We start from the raw sequence: 18,586 nt of genomic DNA, 5'->3' as shown, positions 1-18,586 counted from the left end.
AAAAAGGAGACATGAAATGATTTGACCATTCAGACGGACACTAATTAAGAATATAAATTTGTCTCTTCAAAAGACAGGTAAGAGGCAATGTACAAATAAATGTACAGTAATTCTCTTTCAGCATTACACTATTAGTTGACAAACCTGAGGGAAGGGGGGGAAACCTGAAAACTCAAGGGCTATGATTGGATACTGTACAGGAGTTGCCCCAACTTGGTAACCTTCAGAAGGATGGGACTATAACCTTCAACCACCTCATCTGGTAAGACTTATCATACTGATTATGGTGCAAAACAATAAATGTAGAAGGATTTGTCTGGCTGTAAAAGTTTAAGTTTAAGTTTAAGTTTATTATATTTGTATACCGCCCTTCTCCTGAAGGACTCAGGGCGGTGAACAGGGCATATATAAAAATACAAATTACAAAAATTAAAAAGAGAATTAAACACGAGCCCAACTAAAAACAGTAGAAAAATGTAAAAAAATCCCCAATAAAAACCCCAACGCATCCCCCATCAGGCCAGGCCGGCCTGTTCAAACAGGTAGGTCTTCAAGTCGCGTCGGAAGGAGCGAAGGTCAGGTGCCATCCGGAGCTCAACCGGCAGCTGATTCCATAAAGAAACTGCTATTCTAGATCTGTTTTGGGAATATCTCAGGATAGCATTCCCTTCAGGGCATGGGTCCAGGTAACTTGAAGGACTGTTTCACCCCACTGGGATTGGGCCGTCCCTCCAGTGCTGGCAGAGGAGAAATATTGTGGGTCCCATCAACCAGAGTATTCTGGCTGGCGGGGTACAGTAGGACAGTCTTCTCAGCTGTTGCTCCTGCCCTCTGGAACATCTTGCCCCCCGATGTGAGGTTGGCCCCAACCTGCCTATCTTTCACAAGGGCCTAAAGGCCTGGCTTTGCCAACTGGCTTAGGGGGGAACAGCGTAATGGAAGTGCTTGATCGAGTAACAACTGAGCCCACCTCCCCCCACTTTGCTCTGCCCTCCCCATGTGCTTTAGGTTTTAACGTTGATTTTAATTATTTATGTTTTAACTGAACATGTTGTACAGATATAGATAGATAGATAGATAGATAGATAGATAGATAGATAGATAGATAGAGATATAGAGATATAGGTATAGATATATAAATATAGATATAGATATGTTTTAAATGTTTGTTAAGCATTCAGAATACACTTGCTTAGTCCCAGACATGGGACAAATCTTATTTCCTGTTTCAGCCTAGCCCAAGGCCATCTAAATGGCAGTAGTCACAACAGTGGCAGCTCATATTTGTGTAAATGAAGGTCGGCAGTTTGGTGGGTCGAATCCCGAGTGCCGCGTAACAGAGTGAGCGCCTGTTACTCGTCCCAGCTTCTGCCAAGCTAGCAGTTTGAAACACATAAAAATGCAAGTAGAAAAATAGGGACCACTACGGTGGGAAGGTAACAGCGTTCCGTGCACCTTTGGTGTCTAGTCATGCCGGCCACATGACCACGGAGATGTCCTTGGACAAGCGCTGGCTCTTTGGCTTTGAAACGGAGATGAGCACCAGCCCCTAGAGTTGGAAACGACTAGCACGCATGTGCGGGGAAATAAATTTTATCAATAAAACAAAAATACATTTTATAAATAAAATAAATGACATTATCCAGGTAACATCCTGCCTCGGTCAAATGCTACACATTATGATTGCTCCTGACCAACAATTGTTTTCAGTCCCAAATCGCCAACTATTGAAGCTGGAGATTTGGCAAAGTATATGAACCATATTGCCAGTAAATGGCAAAGAGTGAGTGGCAGATGTTACTGAAATCTCCCTGAGGCTAATTTTTGAAGGTATGGAGGAATAAACAGTTTTCAATTCAGCCAAAGCTATTAGTCTTGTAAGAAAAACATTCTAATTTGTGGCATAAAATAACATGCTAATGACTGACATACATATAAAGATGCATATAAACAGAATGGTTTATTTTGCTCCAACTACAACTAAATTGGACATGAAAGCTCAATGAATGTAATTTTTTTTTCCCTTCCAAATTTAAGCAGGCAACTGAGCTCTGTGATAGATGAGGGTAACAAATGAGTCTAGATAAGCTGGAATTTCAATCCAGAGTTCTCACTTGAAGCACAAATGACCAGACTTAAATTATCCTATTTCAGACACATTGTGCTAAGACCTGGATCTTTGGAAAAGGCTCTGAAGCTGGAAAAGCTGGTCACAGAGAGAAGACAAAGATGACCAGCAGCAAGGTAGATGGACTCATTTAAAACAGTGATGAGCACACCCTTGGTAGGTTTGAAAGAACAGGTTAAAGATAGATCATCCTGGAGAAAAGTGTGGCTGCCAGGAATCCACAATGACTTAATGGCCCATAATCAATCAAGTAGGAGTTAAGCCTTTATTCTTGCTCTCCCACTCAAATCCCCAGAGTATACTTCTCCCTCAGTATAAATAATTTAAGGGTTAGATCGGTCTCTGATGGGATTGTCTCTGAATTAAGAGCAAAGAAGTTCATCTTAACCCATAAGCTTGGTCTGTACTTCTATCTGTGATATATTAAACTATACAGGTCCAGATTTGCCTATGTGCAAAAACGTAATCCAGTCCATCAACATTCAAGCTAATACTGGTGTGTGCATCCTCAAGAAAAGAATTGCACTATATTTCTTCAACTCAAAGCTGTAACCAAGAGCCATACGGCATCATACAGTAATCAGACTAAGAGAAATATTCATTGAACACATATAACTGATCAAAGATACAGGAGGAAACAACAAAGATTTTTTTCAATGGTGGGTAGAGGGAAAAGGTCTGCCAGGGCTAATAAATCATACACAATCTTACAAGCAATAGTTGTATGGTTTCTTTCAAATGTACACAACACAGAACTAAGAACCTGCAAGAGATACCGTAATTGAAGTTGAATAGACAGGGTCACACAAGAAAATCTGAAACTGTGACTTAGTTCTATAGTGTTATTGTTATTCTGATATTCTTCAAATTTATTTCCTCTGTCTCCTTCCTCTTCTTCAATTAACTGAACTTTGAACTTTTGGGGACTATACACAGCCGTCTCCTTTGTTAAACCATAGTCATTTATCCAACCTCCTAGGATAAAATAAGCTACCAAAGAGAACCACAATCCTAGACATTCCTTTTTTAGGAATTTCTGTGGCAGACATAGGATATTCATGACATTGCTGTTGTTGTTGTTGATATGATTATTCCACTGCAGGATGAAAGTCACAACACTGAAGGTTATCTACCATGCTGATCCAGTGTGGGTTGACAGATGTTTTTCAACTTCCGAATCTAAGGTGCAGAGAATGTGAATGGCTAATCGTCCATCATCTGGTTTCTCTGTCTAAGTGATGAATAAAAATCTGGGACTCCTTGTTCCTAATCCTGCACCTTAACCATTATATTACACTGGTTGTTGTTGTTTTTTACTTTGTGAGGTACCAGGTCATAAAAAAAACCCATCTACAGCTAATGGCTCCCGACCTTTGCTCTTTCCGCCAGGATCTGAAAACCTATTTATTTGAACAGGCCGGCCTGGTTTAAGGGTTTGGGGTATTTTTAATTATTTATTGTTAGGGCTTAATTAATTCAATTTCATTTTAACTTTTGTACGTAAAGCTTTTACTGCCCTGTACACCGCCCTGAGTCCTTCGGGAGAAGGGCGGTATAGAAATTCAATTATAAAATAAATAAATAAATAAATAATAAAATAAATACATAGGATATTTTTCATAAATGTGGTTAATAAACAAGTGCTTTTAAAAAAAATCAGGATTATTTAAAAAAAAAACAATAAAGGGGATTTCTCCTCTGTTTTTCTGTGCCATGTTTCCAAGAAGCTACCCAAATGTAATTTCTTCCAAATTATAGATAAAAAGAAAGAGAAAAGCAAAGTCAGCTCATTTCCCTTAACCTTGTGTCTCCCCACTGAGGAAATACAAACTGCGCTGGAAAAAAAAACCTGGAGAAACAGATGAACATCATTGCAAAGTCCTCTAAGCTGTTCTGCTCTGACATTTTAACAGAAGACTGGAAACACTGACACAATTTAAAGTATTATATCATCTCTTTTGGGAAAAAAAATAAAGATGCACAGAGCGGATTAGTGAAACAGACTGCTTTAGAGCAGTAAATGACTTATAAATAAAATATGCTAGCAGACTTCATTTTCTATGCAGTATGCAAACAGCTCCTTGCTTGTAAAAAGGGGTAGGATTTTATTCGATCCCTGTTTATTACACTGCAGTAATAACCAAAAGAATAATCAGAACCCATTTTCTTGGCCTGATTATGCAAATATTTTTAAACCATCCTCTGTTGGATATTCCTTTAGAGAAGGCCTAGTGGGATTTTCAAAATTATAAATCATGACCTCGAAGTATACAAGGGAAGGAGACAAGACGATACGCTTCAGCACAAAGGAGAAGCTAAGATTACATTGAACATCTACGTTGGACATTTAATTTTCCTTTCTTCAAATCAGCTATTAGTACAGATCTCCCAAAGGGGCTTTTCAAGAGGCAACTGGACTTCTTCTCTGTTTTTCCTTGAAGACGTTTCGCTTCTCATCTGAGAAGCTTCTTCAGTTTTGACTCAGTCAACGGAACTTATCAGAGAAAGTCCAGTTGCCTCTTGAAAAAGCACCGTTGGGACAACCATGGCCTGGACGACTGAGAATCTCCACAGACAAGTACAGATCTCAACCGACTGAATTTCAATGGGATAGGTTGCATTTTTCATGTTGGTTACGTATGAGCTTTTCCATTACTTATGGTCACAAATGTTCTATGTTTATATAGAAGATTCCATCAGGCAAATGGAATATAAATCCCTCATCGGGCAATCTACTCAGGAAGAACAACCGCTACGTTCTCACACCCAAGTAAGTATCCATCTGTCAGCTCCACTACATAGATAGATCAGACTGGGAAATCAGACACATTGACCAAGAAGTTGAAGGGTAAAGAAGAGACACCAGCATTTCTATCATGGAATACCGTAAATGGTATATTTGGATGGATAAAAGATTAAAGAAATGAGGGTGGCTTGGAGGTTGGTCAAAAATGAAGTGATATAGTCTTTGTTAATGAATGAGCTTTGGAGTTGAATAGTTATAAGAGACTTAATGAGTGGAATATAATTGTTAGTTTAGAAGTAGATATAATGTGAAATTTTTGAAATGGTTTTCAATTTTTTGATTTCTTCGTTTTTTGTATATTGTAAATGGTTTTTTTTGTCTTTGTTGGTGTATGGTGTGTTTTTAACACGAAATGTAAATAAAGATTCATTTATTAAAAAAAAGGAAATCAACTCTAAAAGAAGGCCAAAATTACTTTTTATTGAGCTTGGCTATTATAACAGAATCTTGCCAGTCTGATTATGCTATACCTGGTCTTCCTCCTTAGAGTTCAGCATACATACTGCTTCCAAATGTTATCTAGCTATTTTGCACTTCAGTCCCTTTTGCCTAGCCCAGGGGTAGGCAACCTTGGCTCTTTTATGACTCGTGGAATTCAACTCCCAGAATTCCTGAGCCATATAGCTCATTAGTATTCAATGTTCCAATAACAGTAAATTTATTCTGTTCTCGTCCCTTCATAGTTAAATTCATTAAAAGCAGAAACAGACAACTTTATCGAACGGAGACAACAAACAGGTTATTTACAACTCAGAACCAAAGAATAAGAGTCAAAGAATAAAACCAATGTGCGGATTCTGATTTTGTGCCAAATCCATGGTTAAGGTATCATGTGAGCACACCAAAAGCAATTCGTATCTTTCTCAAAAGCCAAACATCTACACTTGAAATAGGTGGATAATTTAACACCAACACACCAAGGGAGGAACAGTAAAACATCAAGAAAACATCAAGAAAATAGATAGGAGCTATCTTCAAAAACGCTGAGCTTGTCGATCAGAAGGTCGGCAGTTTGGCGGGTCGAATCCCGAGTGCCGCGTAACAGAGTGAGAGCCTGTTACTCGTCCAAGCTTCTGCCAACCTAGCAGTTCGAAAGCACGTAAAAATGCAAGTAGAAAAATAGGGACCACTACGGTGGGAAGGTAACAGCGTTCCGTGCGCCTTTGGCGTCTAGTCATGCCGGCCACATGACCACGGAGACGTCCTTGGACAAGCGGCTTTGAAATGGAGATGAGCACCGGCCCCTAGAGTCGGAAACGACTAGCACGCATGTGCAGGGGAACCTTTACCTTTACCTTTTATCTTCAAAAACAAATGACAAGGATGGAAAATATAATAATCTCCAAGTTCCAAAGAAGAAGCAATTGTATTGGGATTTAAATTAAGCCAAACGAAGAGAGCTGGCCTGGATCCAGGAATTAGTATTGCAGGCATGGACAAGGCAGAATCCAGGTAGTCCTTGACTTATGGCAACGGAGCCCAACATTTCTGTGGTTAAGTGAGACATTTGTTAAGTGTGTTTGGTCCCATTTTATGACCTTTCTTGCCACCACTGTTAAGTGAATCACTGCAGCTGATAAGTTAGTAACACGGCTGTGAAGTGAATCTGGCTTCCCCATTGATTTTGCCTGTCAAAAGGTCGCAAAAGGGGATCACATGACCAGAAGATGCAGCAACTGTCATAAATATGAACCAGTTGCCAAGTAAGTGTGTAAATTTTGATCACGTGACCACGGGGATGCTGCAATGGTCAGAAGTGTGAAAAACAAGTCATAAGTCACTTTTTTTCAGTCCCGTTGTAACTCTGAACGGTCACTAAATGAACTGTTGTAAGTTGAGGACTACCTATATATCTTTCTGCTGCACACAATAGTCTTCTATCTTCCAGACAGTGAGGATAACCAACCAGTGGAAAAGGCTACCCCCAGAAATCGTGGGCACTCCATCACTGGAGATTTTTAAGAGACTAGACATTCACCTGTCCGAGACGGTATAGGTTCTCCTGCTTGAGCAGGGGGCTGGACTAGAAGACCTCCAAGGTCCCTTCCAGCTCTATACTATTCTATTCTATTCTGTTCTGTTCTGTTCTGTTCTCACTTTCTAACTCTATGGAGAAATGTTTCAAGTAATTACATTTTTCTGACAACTGGCATATGGCCTTATCAGTAAAGTGAACAGAATTTATTACTCTCTGTAAATGCAAGTAACTTTAATCAAATAGCATTGATTAAACGTAGTGCTAGTTGCCCAAGGGTGCAATCATGAAGAATTTGCATTATCATACTGCAAAACCTCCATACTGTGAATACTGTCAAGCACACCCTTGTCTGCAAATCATTGGCCAGACTTTTTCCAATATAGAAGATGACTGAGGACAAACAGCACTCAGACAACACATTTTAATAAATATAAATTAGCAACAAACTTTAATCATTTGATAAAGTATAAAAAGACTAATCCTTCTACTGTCTCTTTCTTCCACTTTCAATCCATCAATCAAAACAGAACTGGAACGGACCTTGGAGGTCTTCTAGTCCAACCCCCTGCTCAAGCAGGAGACCCTATACCAGGGGTAGGCAACCTCGGCTCTTTTATGACTCATGGACTTCAACTCCCAGAATTCCTGAGTCAGCATAGCTGACTCAGGAATTCTGGGAGTTGAAGTCCATGAGTCATAAAAGAGCCGAGGTTGCCTACCCCTGCCCTATACCATTTCAGACAAGTGACTATCCAGTCTCTTCTTAAAAGCCTGCAGTGATAAGAGCACCCACAACTTCTGGAAACAAGCCGTTCCACTGGTTAATTATTCTCACTGTTAGGAAATTTCTCCTTAGTGCCAGGTTGCGTCTCTCCTTGGTTAGTTTCCATCCATTGTTTCTTGTCCTGCCTATAGGTGGTGCTTTGGTAAATAAGTTGACCCCTCCCTCTTGTGCCAACTTCTGAAATACTGGAATACTGCTATCATGTGAACCCTAATCCTTCTTTGCTCTAGACCAGGGGTCAGCAACCTGAAACAGTGAAAGAGCCACTCGGAACCGGTTCCCTCACAAAAGGAAAAACTGGGAGCCACAAAAAATGTGTGCGCATGGGTGTACATGTGCGCATGCGCAGAACAGGGTTTGACTGAAGAGTGGAGCCAAGGTGAGATATGCACCTACCCTGCATATTTGAATTGGTTGAACTTTTTTAGTCCCACTTTTTTTTTTTGGACTGCACTTTTATTTATTTATTTATTAATGTAATTTATATACCGCCCTTCTCCCGGAGGACTCAGGGCGGTGAACAGGGCAATACATAAAAACTAGATACAAAAATTAAAAATTATTAAAACGTGATTAAACAATGCCCATAATAAATTAATACAGATTAAAAATTAAAGTCCATTTATAAAAATCCCACCCCGTCCCATCAGGCCAGGCCAGCTTGTTTAAAGAGATGGGTTTTAAGATCGCGCCGGAAGGAGCGGAGATCGGGTGCCATCCGGAGCTCGACCGGAAGATGGTTCCATAAATCCGGTGCACCCACAGAGAATGCCCTCCCCCTGGGGGCCACCAGTCGGCATTCTTTGACCGGTGGCACCCTGAGGAGGCCTTCTCTGTGGGAGCGTACTGGGCGGAGGGAAGTTGACGCCGGCTGCAGGTGCTCCCCAAGGTATTCCGGACCCATGCCATGAAGGGCAGAGGACTGGGAGCCGCAGGAGACGGCTGAAAGAGCCGCATGCGGCTCCGGAGCCGCGGGTTGCAGACCTGTGCTCTAGACTAACCAAACCCATGCAATGTATGGCAGTGAAAGTTGGACCATAAGAAAGGCTGAGCGCCAAAGAATTGAGGCCTTTGAACTATGGTGCTGGAGAAGACTCCTGCGAGTCCCTTGGACTGCAAGGCGATCAAACCGGTCAGTCCTAGAGGAGATCAACCCTGACTGCTCTTTAGAAGGCCAGATCCTGAAGCTAAAACTCAAATACTTTGGTCACCTAATGAGAAGGAAGGACTCACTGGAGAAGAGCCTAATGCTGGGAAAGATTGAGGGCAAGAGAAGAAGGGGACAACAGAGAATGAGGTGGCTGGATGGAGTCACTGAAGCAGTAGGCGTGAGCTTAAATGGACTCCAGAAGATGGTAGAGGACAGGAAGGCCTGGAGGAACGTTGTCCATAGGGTCGCGATGGGTCGGACACGACTTCGCAACTAACAACAAACCAAACCCAAATCCTGTAACCATTCTTCATATGTTTTAGTCTCCAGACCTTTAACCATCTTAGTTGCTCTTCTTTGCACTTTTCCTCATACTCCATTGCCCTGACAGTTGTTCTGTCCCAGTCTACGTGAGTCCTTGTTATGATCACAAAGAGAAACCACTCTTCCAAGAAACTGGCAGGAACCGCAAGAAAAAAACAACCCTTTATTCTCACAGACCTGAGTCAATGTCCAAGGCAAACAAACACAGTCCACAGAAACTCAATCCTCAGCACAAACGGTTGCCTTTGGCAACCAGGACCTCCCACATCTTCCCTTTTATAATTCAGCCAAGGCGTGGCTTCCTAATGCCTTCTCCTTTGCCTTTGGAGCCGTCCCATTGCATTCCTCTGTCCTACTTGCTTCTCTTGTCTGCGCTTTCGTGCATCCTGGAGATTTCCCAACTGTTCTTCTCACTGTCCAACTCAGGCTCCCAGCACAGCTGTGTCTCAGCCTGAGTGCAAGTAGAGGGGCCAGGCTCCTTGTCCAACTGTAAGTCTTGGAGCTCCTCAGAGCCATCCTCTGACTCTAATGCCACTCCAGGCCCCTCCTCCTCAGCTGATTCCTCAGACTCAGCTGCCGGATCCCCCAGCTGGCGAGGAATCACAACACGCATCAGGATGTCCACATTTTATACAACTCAAAGAAGGTTTCACTCTGAGTGGCATTAATATCTTAGTTGCAGGAACTTTTGTCCTAGGTGACATGTTCAGTCTGATTTGGATAGCTGTTTATGAAGATTCTATGATATCAGAAGCTCAGCTAGTCTCAAAATGTTATAATCCCAAAACTGCAAAGAGCAGCAGAACCATCAAAAGGCTTGAGGCTGCTGAATTCACTATGCAGAATTATAAAAATATTTTTTTTAAAAAAAATGCACACAAAAGATCAACTCATAAAAGAACTTGGCATGCTGCATGTTATATCTTTAAACTCCTAATTCCACAGCAAGAATTTTACTGGAGGAACAACCATTTTCCTCTCTTTATTCTTCTAGCCACAAGGAAAGTTAACATGGGAATGGCTGTTCTGATGCCTCAGCTTCTTTCAGTTGTCCGGTTCTGAAAATGAGACCTAATAACACATGTGCACACCAGAAAGTGGGAAAAACATTTCATTTTTATGGTATTGATTTTTTTTTGCTTGCCAACATACTATTCTCACCTCTCCTGTTTAACATCTATATGAAGCCGCTAGGTGAGATCATCCGTGGTTTTGGAGTGGGTTATCATCAGTATGCTGATGACACCCAGCTTTTCATCTCGACCCCAAACCACATCAGTGATGCCCTTGACGTGATGTCCCGTTGCCTGGAAGCAGTCCGGGAATGGATGGGGAGGAACAGCCTTCAACTCAACCCGGACAAGACTGAATGGCTGTACATACCGGCATGTCAGGATATTCAGAGTATTCCATCCCTTAATATTGGGGGCGAGTTACTGCCCCCCGTAGATAGGGCTCGCAACCTGGGTGTCCTCCTAGATTCACAGCTCTCCTTAGAAGATCACATAGGAGCTGTGACTAGGGGGGCTTTCACTCAGGTTCGTCTGGTGCACCAGCTACGACCCTATCTGGACCTGGATGCCTTACGTACAGTCACCCATGCACTTGTGACCTCTCGTCTTGACTACTGCAACGCTCTTTACATGGGGCTGCCCTTGAGAATCACTCGGAAGCTTCAGCTGGTACAGAGTGCAGCTGCACGGACGCTTTTGGGGGCTCCCCGATACTCCCATATTACACCTCTGCTTCGTGAGCTGCACTGGCTTCCAGTTGCCTTCCGGGTGAAATTCAAGGTGCTAGTGATGACATACAAAGCCCTACATGGCATGGGTCCGGATTACCTACAGGAGCACCTACTGCCAGCGTCAACACCCCTCCGTCCTGTGCGCTCCCACAGAGAGGGCCTCCTCAGGGTGCCACCGGTCAGAGAATGCCGGCTGGTGACCCCCAGGGGGAGAGCATTCTCGGTGGGTGCGCCAATCCTCTGGAACCGCTTACCAGCCGAAATCCGGATGGCCCCCGACCTTCACACCTTTCAGCGAGATTTAAAAACCTATCTATTCCAGCAAGCCGGCCTGGCCTGATAGATTTGGGGTTTTATTTGTAGATCTGGGGTTTTATTTGTTTTATTGTTGGTTTATTGTATACTTACTTTGCTCTGTACACCGCCCTGAGTCCTCCGGGAGAAGGGCGGTATATAAAACGAATAAATAAATAAATAAATAAATAAATATTCACCTGGCCAAACTGGTTATTTTCAAAACAAAAACATTTGCAGACAGATTAGTATTCTCTTTGTGCAGGTGTGCGTTTCTGTAAAAGATGGTCAGCTACACACAGAATTGTTTTCCATGATAAATATAGCTGACCAGCAATGCCCTTGTTGTCTTCTGGACTCCCCATCTCAACGCCTTTGGGCACTGCAAAATTCTACTACTAATGGGAAGGAAGGAACCAAAGGCTTCAACTAAGCCTCACCTTCCTACTCAAATGTGGAAAGTTAGCCCTTACGTAGCGCTGGCACTGCCAGTGCTAGCACTGCCACTGGTGCACTGGCAGGAAAGGCCACCATTCAATGACAAAACAAACATGCTCGATTCAGCAGGATTCTGTCTGAAACTATGGTGATCCCCAGAGGTTGTTGTTGTTAGCGTATGGTGTTGCTTACAGTAGCCAGGAAACCACAATGCTATTGCAGAGTAGCAGTTTGGCTTGCCAAGGTACCAGTCCTGTTATAGGAAACGCTCGTGCACTTCCCAAGGTGCCCATAGGAGGGAGAGCTGGCTTCGTACCAAAGAAGAAGACAAGCAACTCTTCCTGCAATGTCACCCAAGGCCATCTCCTTTCCCGAAGCTGTCTCGCAAGCGGGCGCCACACCTGGGAAAGTTCAGAGCCGTCAGGAATTTGACTGCCTGAACAGAGCACCAGGTCTTCTCCCTACCAAAATGACACCTATCTATCTACTTGTATAACCAGTGCTTTTTTTGTAAAAGAAAAAGGTGCCGGAACTCACACATGTCATATAACCCGCCTTGCCTACCCTACAAGGTTCCATCCAAAAAAGGTGCCGGAACTCCGTTCTGAGCGTTCTATGACAAAAAAAGCCCTGTGTATAACATGTTTTCAAACTGTTAGGTAGACAGAAGCTGAGGTGAGTGACAGGAGCTCACTCTGCCACACAGACCTAGGGCTCAAACCACCGCAGCTGAAACCATATCTCCAGCATCATTAAGCCACTGAGCCACTGTGTCTCTGTGTTCCCCAGGAGTCACTGTAGGTATGATGTTATGTGGATCGTGGCCTGACTTGAATCTTGTTCAAGTGCTGAGGCTGTTATTTAAAACATCTAAAAGAGTTTCAGGATGTGTCTTGATTATTGAAGAGGTTAAGACAGAGTTAAAAGGTTAGCAAGGAGAGCAGGGGTCATACAGGTTTGGTAAATAAAACATTTAGCATATGTGGAACTGATTCCTCCATGTGCTCTGAATTTTAATTCCCAAACAAGTTTTGTTAGATTTTTTTCCAGATAGAGAATTTAATGATGTACATATAATTCTTTTCCTCTCTCACGGGGGCCAAATGCAGAATATGCACAGTTTCCCAAGCCAAACGACTTAGAACAAGATAGGAAAACAAGAGAATACTCTCAACTAGACAGAATTAGTGCTGTTCTTTCTCCAGCAAGATAAATGACAGAGGACTGAAACCAAATCCAAAATTGATAAAACAGGAATGTTTCCAAGAGGAAGAAGAAAAGAGCTTGTTCATTTCTGATACATCAACCACAAATGGGACCCAAAGAAATCATCTAAAAATGGAGGAATGAATGCACATTGACAACATCTGTGAGCGTGATCAAATCACAAAAACATTGTTGGCTTCTTGCACAATCAGCCAGATGTTTAGACTGGATTTGACATTTTTATCCACCCATCAAGTCCATCTCAAGGACCTGGGATAGGCAGATATCGTTTAATCATCGAGGTATATTGTTGCAGAATGTAAGCTGTTCCAAGTAAAACTGCCTTTTGCAATTGATGGGTGGTGATTTTGTCAATGCCGATGGTGTTTAAATGGTAATAGCAGATCCCTTTGAACTCTATTATTCTGTATTCAGAAAAAAAAATTGAAATGGAAACAGTATGGAACAAAAACATGTACTTACTTGACAGAACCGTTGTGAGGAAGATGTAATCAGAAAAGGAAATCAAGCCACATTCTCCAAGGGCATAAAAGATGCTGTCTTCATCAGCAAACTTCTCGCGTTCCTGGGAGATTCTCTATTTTAAAAGATTACGAATACCACAATCCCAAGAGAGGAAAAATATATTTAATTAATAACAGACCACAGCTTTAATACTCTGTTATTATTGCCATTATTCATTTTCTAAATCCCTTTTATTACCACCCAGATACCTTTCCAGCCTTTAAATCTGTCAGATGGGCTTTTGGGGGTTAAAATATTAAAACTAAGTTGTCTTCTATCGATATTTTACATAAATTTCAGTCCTTATTTGAGTCTAAATCTCTCTGAATACTGGAATTATTTCTAAGTGAACAGGCTAGGATTGTCCTATTAACATTTTCAATCCAAAGCAAATCAAGATATGCTTTGTTTCCTTCTAATTTAGTAGCAGATATTTTAAAGCTCCTGTCTTGCCATTTTTAATACATAGTGACCAGAAAGAATTTACTGATGGTTGCTTTGGAGAGCCTTTATACTTCTATGCACAGATAAAATACTGCCCATCTCTTAATTTGATTATGAAATAGGAAGCAGGCTACAGCACTTGAATTTAATAGCAGTGTTGCACTATTGCAGGAAACCAGAATTAATAGTACCACATGTTTTTTAAAACTGCAAAACTGAACTAGCTTGGAAGATGCGATTTAAAGGAATTGTCTTAGTTATGATTTCTGGCAAGGTAGACATAATGGAAAACTATTTTTAACAGTAGGATTGGGGAATGCTATGCTGATGAAAATAAAGGTAAAAGACCAAACCTAATCTCAGTTTCATGATTAAGAGGCCACAGTTTATCATCCATTGGTAATTGTAAAGCAGACAGACCGTTCTGATCCAACAATTTCTCTTCTTTCTCATTCTATCCATGCATTTAATTAGTAAACTGGAAGCTATTAAGTCATTTTGCCTTCTGAAGTTTTAAAGGCCAAAAAAAAGATGCAAAAGTTGGGTTAGAGAGGTTAAGTTTTATGATTTTAAAGCAGTTAATTTTTTCAGAAGTATTAGAAGACATTTTTTTACAAGCACCGCACACGCGCGCGCACACACACAGAGAGAGAGAAGAAACAGAAATATTCAAAAGGATCAAGTGAGTTGTGGTTAATGTATATGAAACATGCAAGCACAGGAGCACATAAGTCACGAGCACAAATTTAAGAGCAGTATTAGGGAACAAAAGACACCATCAACAACACACCAGGGTCCAGTTATACAACTGTTCCCTATCTGTTACCTCTGTCTAGCGAGGATCCCATCATATATGAGATAAAGGAAAGACAATTTGTTAAGCAATGACATTTAAAGCACACTGACATCATCATAGCATCGTCTGTTGCATTTGAAGAGTAAGAAACGCTTGAAACAGTGATAGCCATAAATAAGAAACGTAGAGAAAGCATTGATTAGAAACCGAGATTGAGATTTAGATGCATGCCATCAGATGCTATCATTTTATTTCTGTCTGAAGTACCAGAACTGGAGATAAAGCCATAATAAACCAACCATACCGAGAGAAACGATAATCAGCAAACTTCCCCCCCCCAATAATTCTATCTCTTTAAAGGTAAAGGTAAAGGTTCCCCCGCACATGCGTGCTAGTCGTTTCCGACTCTAGGGGCCGGTGCTCATCTCCGTTTCAAAGCCGAAGAGCCAGCGCTTGTCCGAGGACGTCTCCGTGGTCATGTGGCCGGCATGACTAGATGCCAAAGGCGCACGGAACGCTGTTACCTTCCCACCGTAGTGGTCCCTATTTTTCTACTTGCATTTTTACGTGCTTTCGAACTGCTAGGTTGGCAGAAGCTGGGACAAGTAACAAGCGCTCACTCTGTTACGTGGCACTCGGGATTCGACCCGCCAAACTGCTGACCTTCTGATCAACAAGCTCAGCGTCCTAACCCACTGAGCCACCGCGTCCCTGTCTCTATCTCTTTAGGATTGCCAAAATATCAAGGGAGAACTCATAACAAGAATCAGGGAAAACATTTGAGGGAGTGAGAAGTAGCAAAGGTGTACTTATTCTGCAAAATACTGATAGCGGTATTAACTCATTATATTTGTGAAGTCCTTGGTGTTCTCTGAACTTGGTGGCTTTCAAACATTAAACAACAGCCTAAGGACGGAACCACCAAAAACGCTCCCATCAACACTTGATAGGGAAAGCTATCAGTATATAAAACCTCTTCCCCCCCCCCACACACACACTCCCTTCTAGCACTGATGATGTTACCTAGGTGGGTAATGAAACATCTGCAAATAGTTCAACAAGCTCAAAGAGCATCAAAGACCCCACAAATATGTAGTTCACATGTGAACTACAAATACTCTCTTCTGTCGTTATCTGTCAGTGTCATTATATTTATTCTGAAAAGATCAAAAGGGAAAGCTACATAAGAATATTGTACAGTATGGCCAACATTTTATACATACAGTTGACAACATCTGGAAATGATGAGTCACTGCTCTCTAACATTATGAAAACTGCCTAAAATCAGAAGTCTGTTGTTTACAGCGTTACAATTTCAAGATCATGCAGTCATACTGTTACTACTCCTATCTCTTGTCATTTTAGCAACTCCTTAGCATGCAACTCTAAGTGTAAAGAAAGTTCCATTGAAATGATGAGATTTATTTCTACGGAAAAACAGATTGCAAATTTAGAGAGGCAGAACTTTAATTTAAGATTTTAAACACATTTAAAGGCATTCTGCTTGTAAAACATTAGACCAAAACAATATTTACCCCCATTATTATTTACAATTTTCTTATGGCATTCTGTATCTTTCTTTACATTAGGAGTAGGAACAATATATAGTTCATATATACTACTGCTAAGAATATCCACTTTGTATTATGAAGTTCTAAATATCATAATGAATGAGCTTCTGACACCTTGATGCAGTTTTGTGAAATAGACACGACTACAGGCATGTCAGTAATTCAAACACATTCTATTAAAAACCAGTTTCTCTTGCGTAAGAATGTGTTTTATGAATCTCAACGCCATCTTCCTCAACTATCATTCCAGCACAATGCATTATTACTCTTGAATCAAGTGCAAGTTATTTACAAAGCAAACATGCAGGTGTGGTATAATCAGTGGTAGTAGTAGTAATAGTAGTAGTTATAAATGACATGTGGTTAATGGTAAGTAGATTAGGCATCTCTTAATGACTTGCCATTGATATCAGAAAGACTAATAGTACATTCTGCTCCGCCCACATAACTCCTCTTTGCATCTGGATTCCAAATTCATTCCTACCTGTTATCAAGTTAACTATTTTATAAAGTTCCTGTTTATAAAAAGGGAAGCATTACTGCATAAATGTGATGATTATTATTTTTTAAAAAAGTTTGGCCTACTGAAAAAATTTATATTTCCCCAAATCAGCCAAGTCTGTTCAATATTGCCTGAAGCTCATTGTCACACTAAATAATTCTATTCAATCCATTTAGAATTTAAAATAATGTTCCTAGTAAAATGAAAGCTACTCTAGTCATAGAATACAAGCATCTAGAAATAATCATAGTGCGACTGAATAATATACCAACTCCCTTTTTACGACCCTGTAATTTCTTAATTCTGGTCAGGGCGACTGGATGGAGCTGAGCTTTTACTGTCTGGATGCCCTTCCTGATGCCAAGCAGAGTTCGCAGTAGATATTTTTTCCTTGCACCCTAGGAGAGAAATAACTGATGCTACCTAGGATTGAACTCTCAACCTTCCAAGTGGGAGGCGAGCGTCTTCACCACTAGGCCACCACACTGCTCAGCTGAATAGTCTATATCAACACGTAAGACTAGTGCATATATTGTCCCTACTGCAATATAGTCAAAGATGTGACCAGTTAAATTTCAGTCAAGTGGATTTAGACAAATGTTTCCCAGACTCGGCAATTTCCAGATACGTCAATTTCAACTCTCACATTTCTCATCAATGACCATACTGGTGGTAGAATTCTAAGATTCCAAGTTCACACATCTGAAAATGGTCATAATTGGGAAACATTGATTTAGACCTTTAATTAAATGATGAATAAAAAGTAAATTCATTTTGATGACGATGCTGGGTATGAACCAGGCAGGAACAAATGTTTTAAGACAAACCAGCAAAGGCCTGATTGTCAAAGTGACAACATAAGTATTCGTATGTTCCAAAAGAGAAGTTGATACAGTAGCATCTAATTGTTGTAAGGAATAATGTATACACTACTATATAGTATCACAAAGTACATTTACATATATGGCTATATCAGTATCTTCTGTATCAAAGAAAAAAAGGACTAGGGGTTTTAAAACTGCAATTAAATTCAAAATAGGATTGACACATTTAACCTAAAAATTTATGGACACTTCCGTCATCACATAAACAGCCAAGCACGTAAGATTCCAAAAGCCTTATTAAAGCACAGATTTTAGTAATATGCTTTGGGATATATGAATTATGAAACACCAAATATAAAAAAAAACATGCCAAAAATTATATCACTTTATTTCCTAGTACCACAAATTCAATTTCAGAAATTGAACTAGCACATTAATATTAGCAATCATCACAACAATGCCTATTCCAATATACCCTTGGTCAGTGTACATTTAACAAGCAGATTTTGCAATTTTATCTGTGTCTCCAGGTTGTTGTTGTTGTTGTTTTTGAGGACATATATTTGGAATAAAAGGAATAAATTGCATTAATTTAGAATCTATATTATTATTATTATTATTTTAAATTCTGGCTTTAATGAATTAAGAAAAATTAAGGGAGGGAGGGAGGGAGGGAGGGAGGGAAGGAAGGAAGGAAGGAAGGAAGGAAGGAAGGAAGGAAGGAAGGAAGGAAGGAAGGAAGGACCTTGCAGCCTAAGGACAGTTTATGCTGGAGAAAAGAATTAGAATCTTTGGATTCCATTTCCTTACAATGCTTTGTTCTGTTCCAGAAAAGCTAGTCTAGTTGTTACCTACCACAACAGAATAGTAAATGCTACTAGGAGCTAGAAGGAACTAGAGAAAACTGCAGTCCCCACCCATTTCTTTCCAGTTCTGCAAATCTGAATGTAATCTAATCTGATTTGGATGAAACATGAGTGCAGATTGCCAATTTGAGCACACCATAACTATAAACAGACGATCATCTTAATTCAAAGTCACCAGCATTGTTTTCAAGAACACAACCCTCAAT

General features: G+C 40.7%; 1 protein-coding gene across 1 annotated transcript in view; it reads right to left on the bottom strand.

Annotated features, from left to right (window-relative positions):
• The window catches only part of MICU1 (mitochondrial calcium uptake 1), a 175,706-nt gene that overhangs the window by 76,646 nt on the left and 80,474 nt on the right, over nucleotides 1-18,586 (bottom strand). The window contains exon 6 of the mRNA XM_083364802.1: nucleotides 13,336-13,450. Coding sequence (XP_083220928.1) covers nucleotides 13,336-13,450 — 115 coding nt within the window. The remainder of the gene's footprint in view (nucleotides 1-13,335; nucleotides 13,451-18,586) is intronic.

This window comes from Vipera ursinii, assembly GCF_947247035.1.
Source record: "Vipera ursinii genome assembly, chromosome: 5".
Lineage (NCBI taxonomy): Eukaryota > Metazoa > Chordata > Lepidosauria > Squamata > Viperidae > Vipera > Vipera ursinii.
Note: the sequence above shows the minus strand (reverse complement) of the source record. Positions and strands in the feature narration are given on the sequence as shown.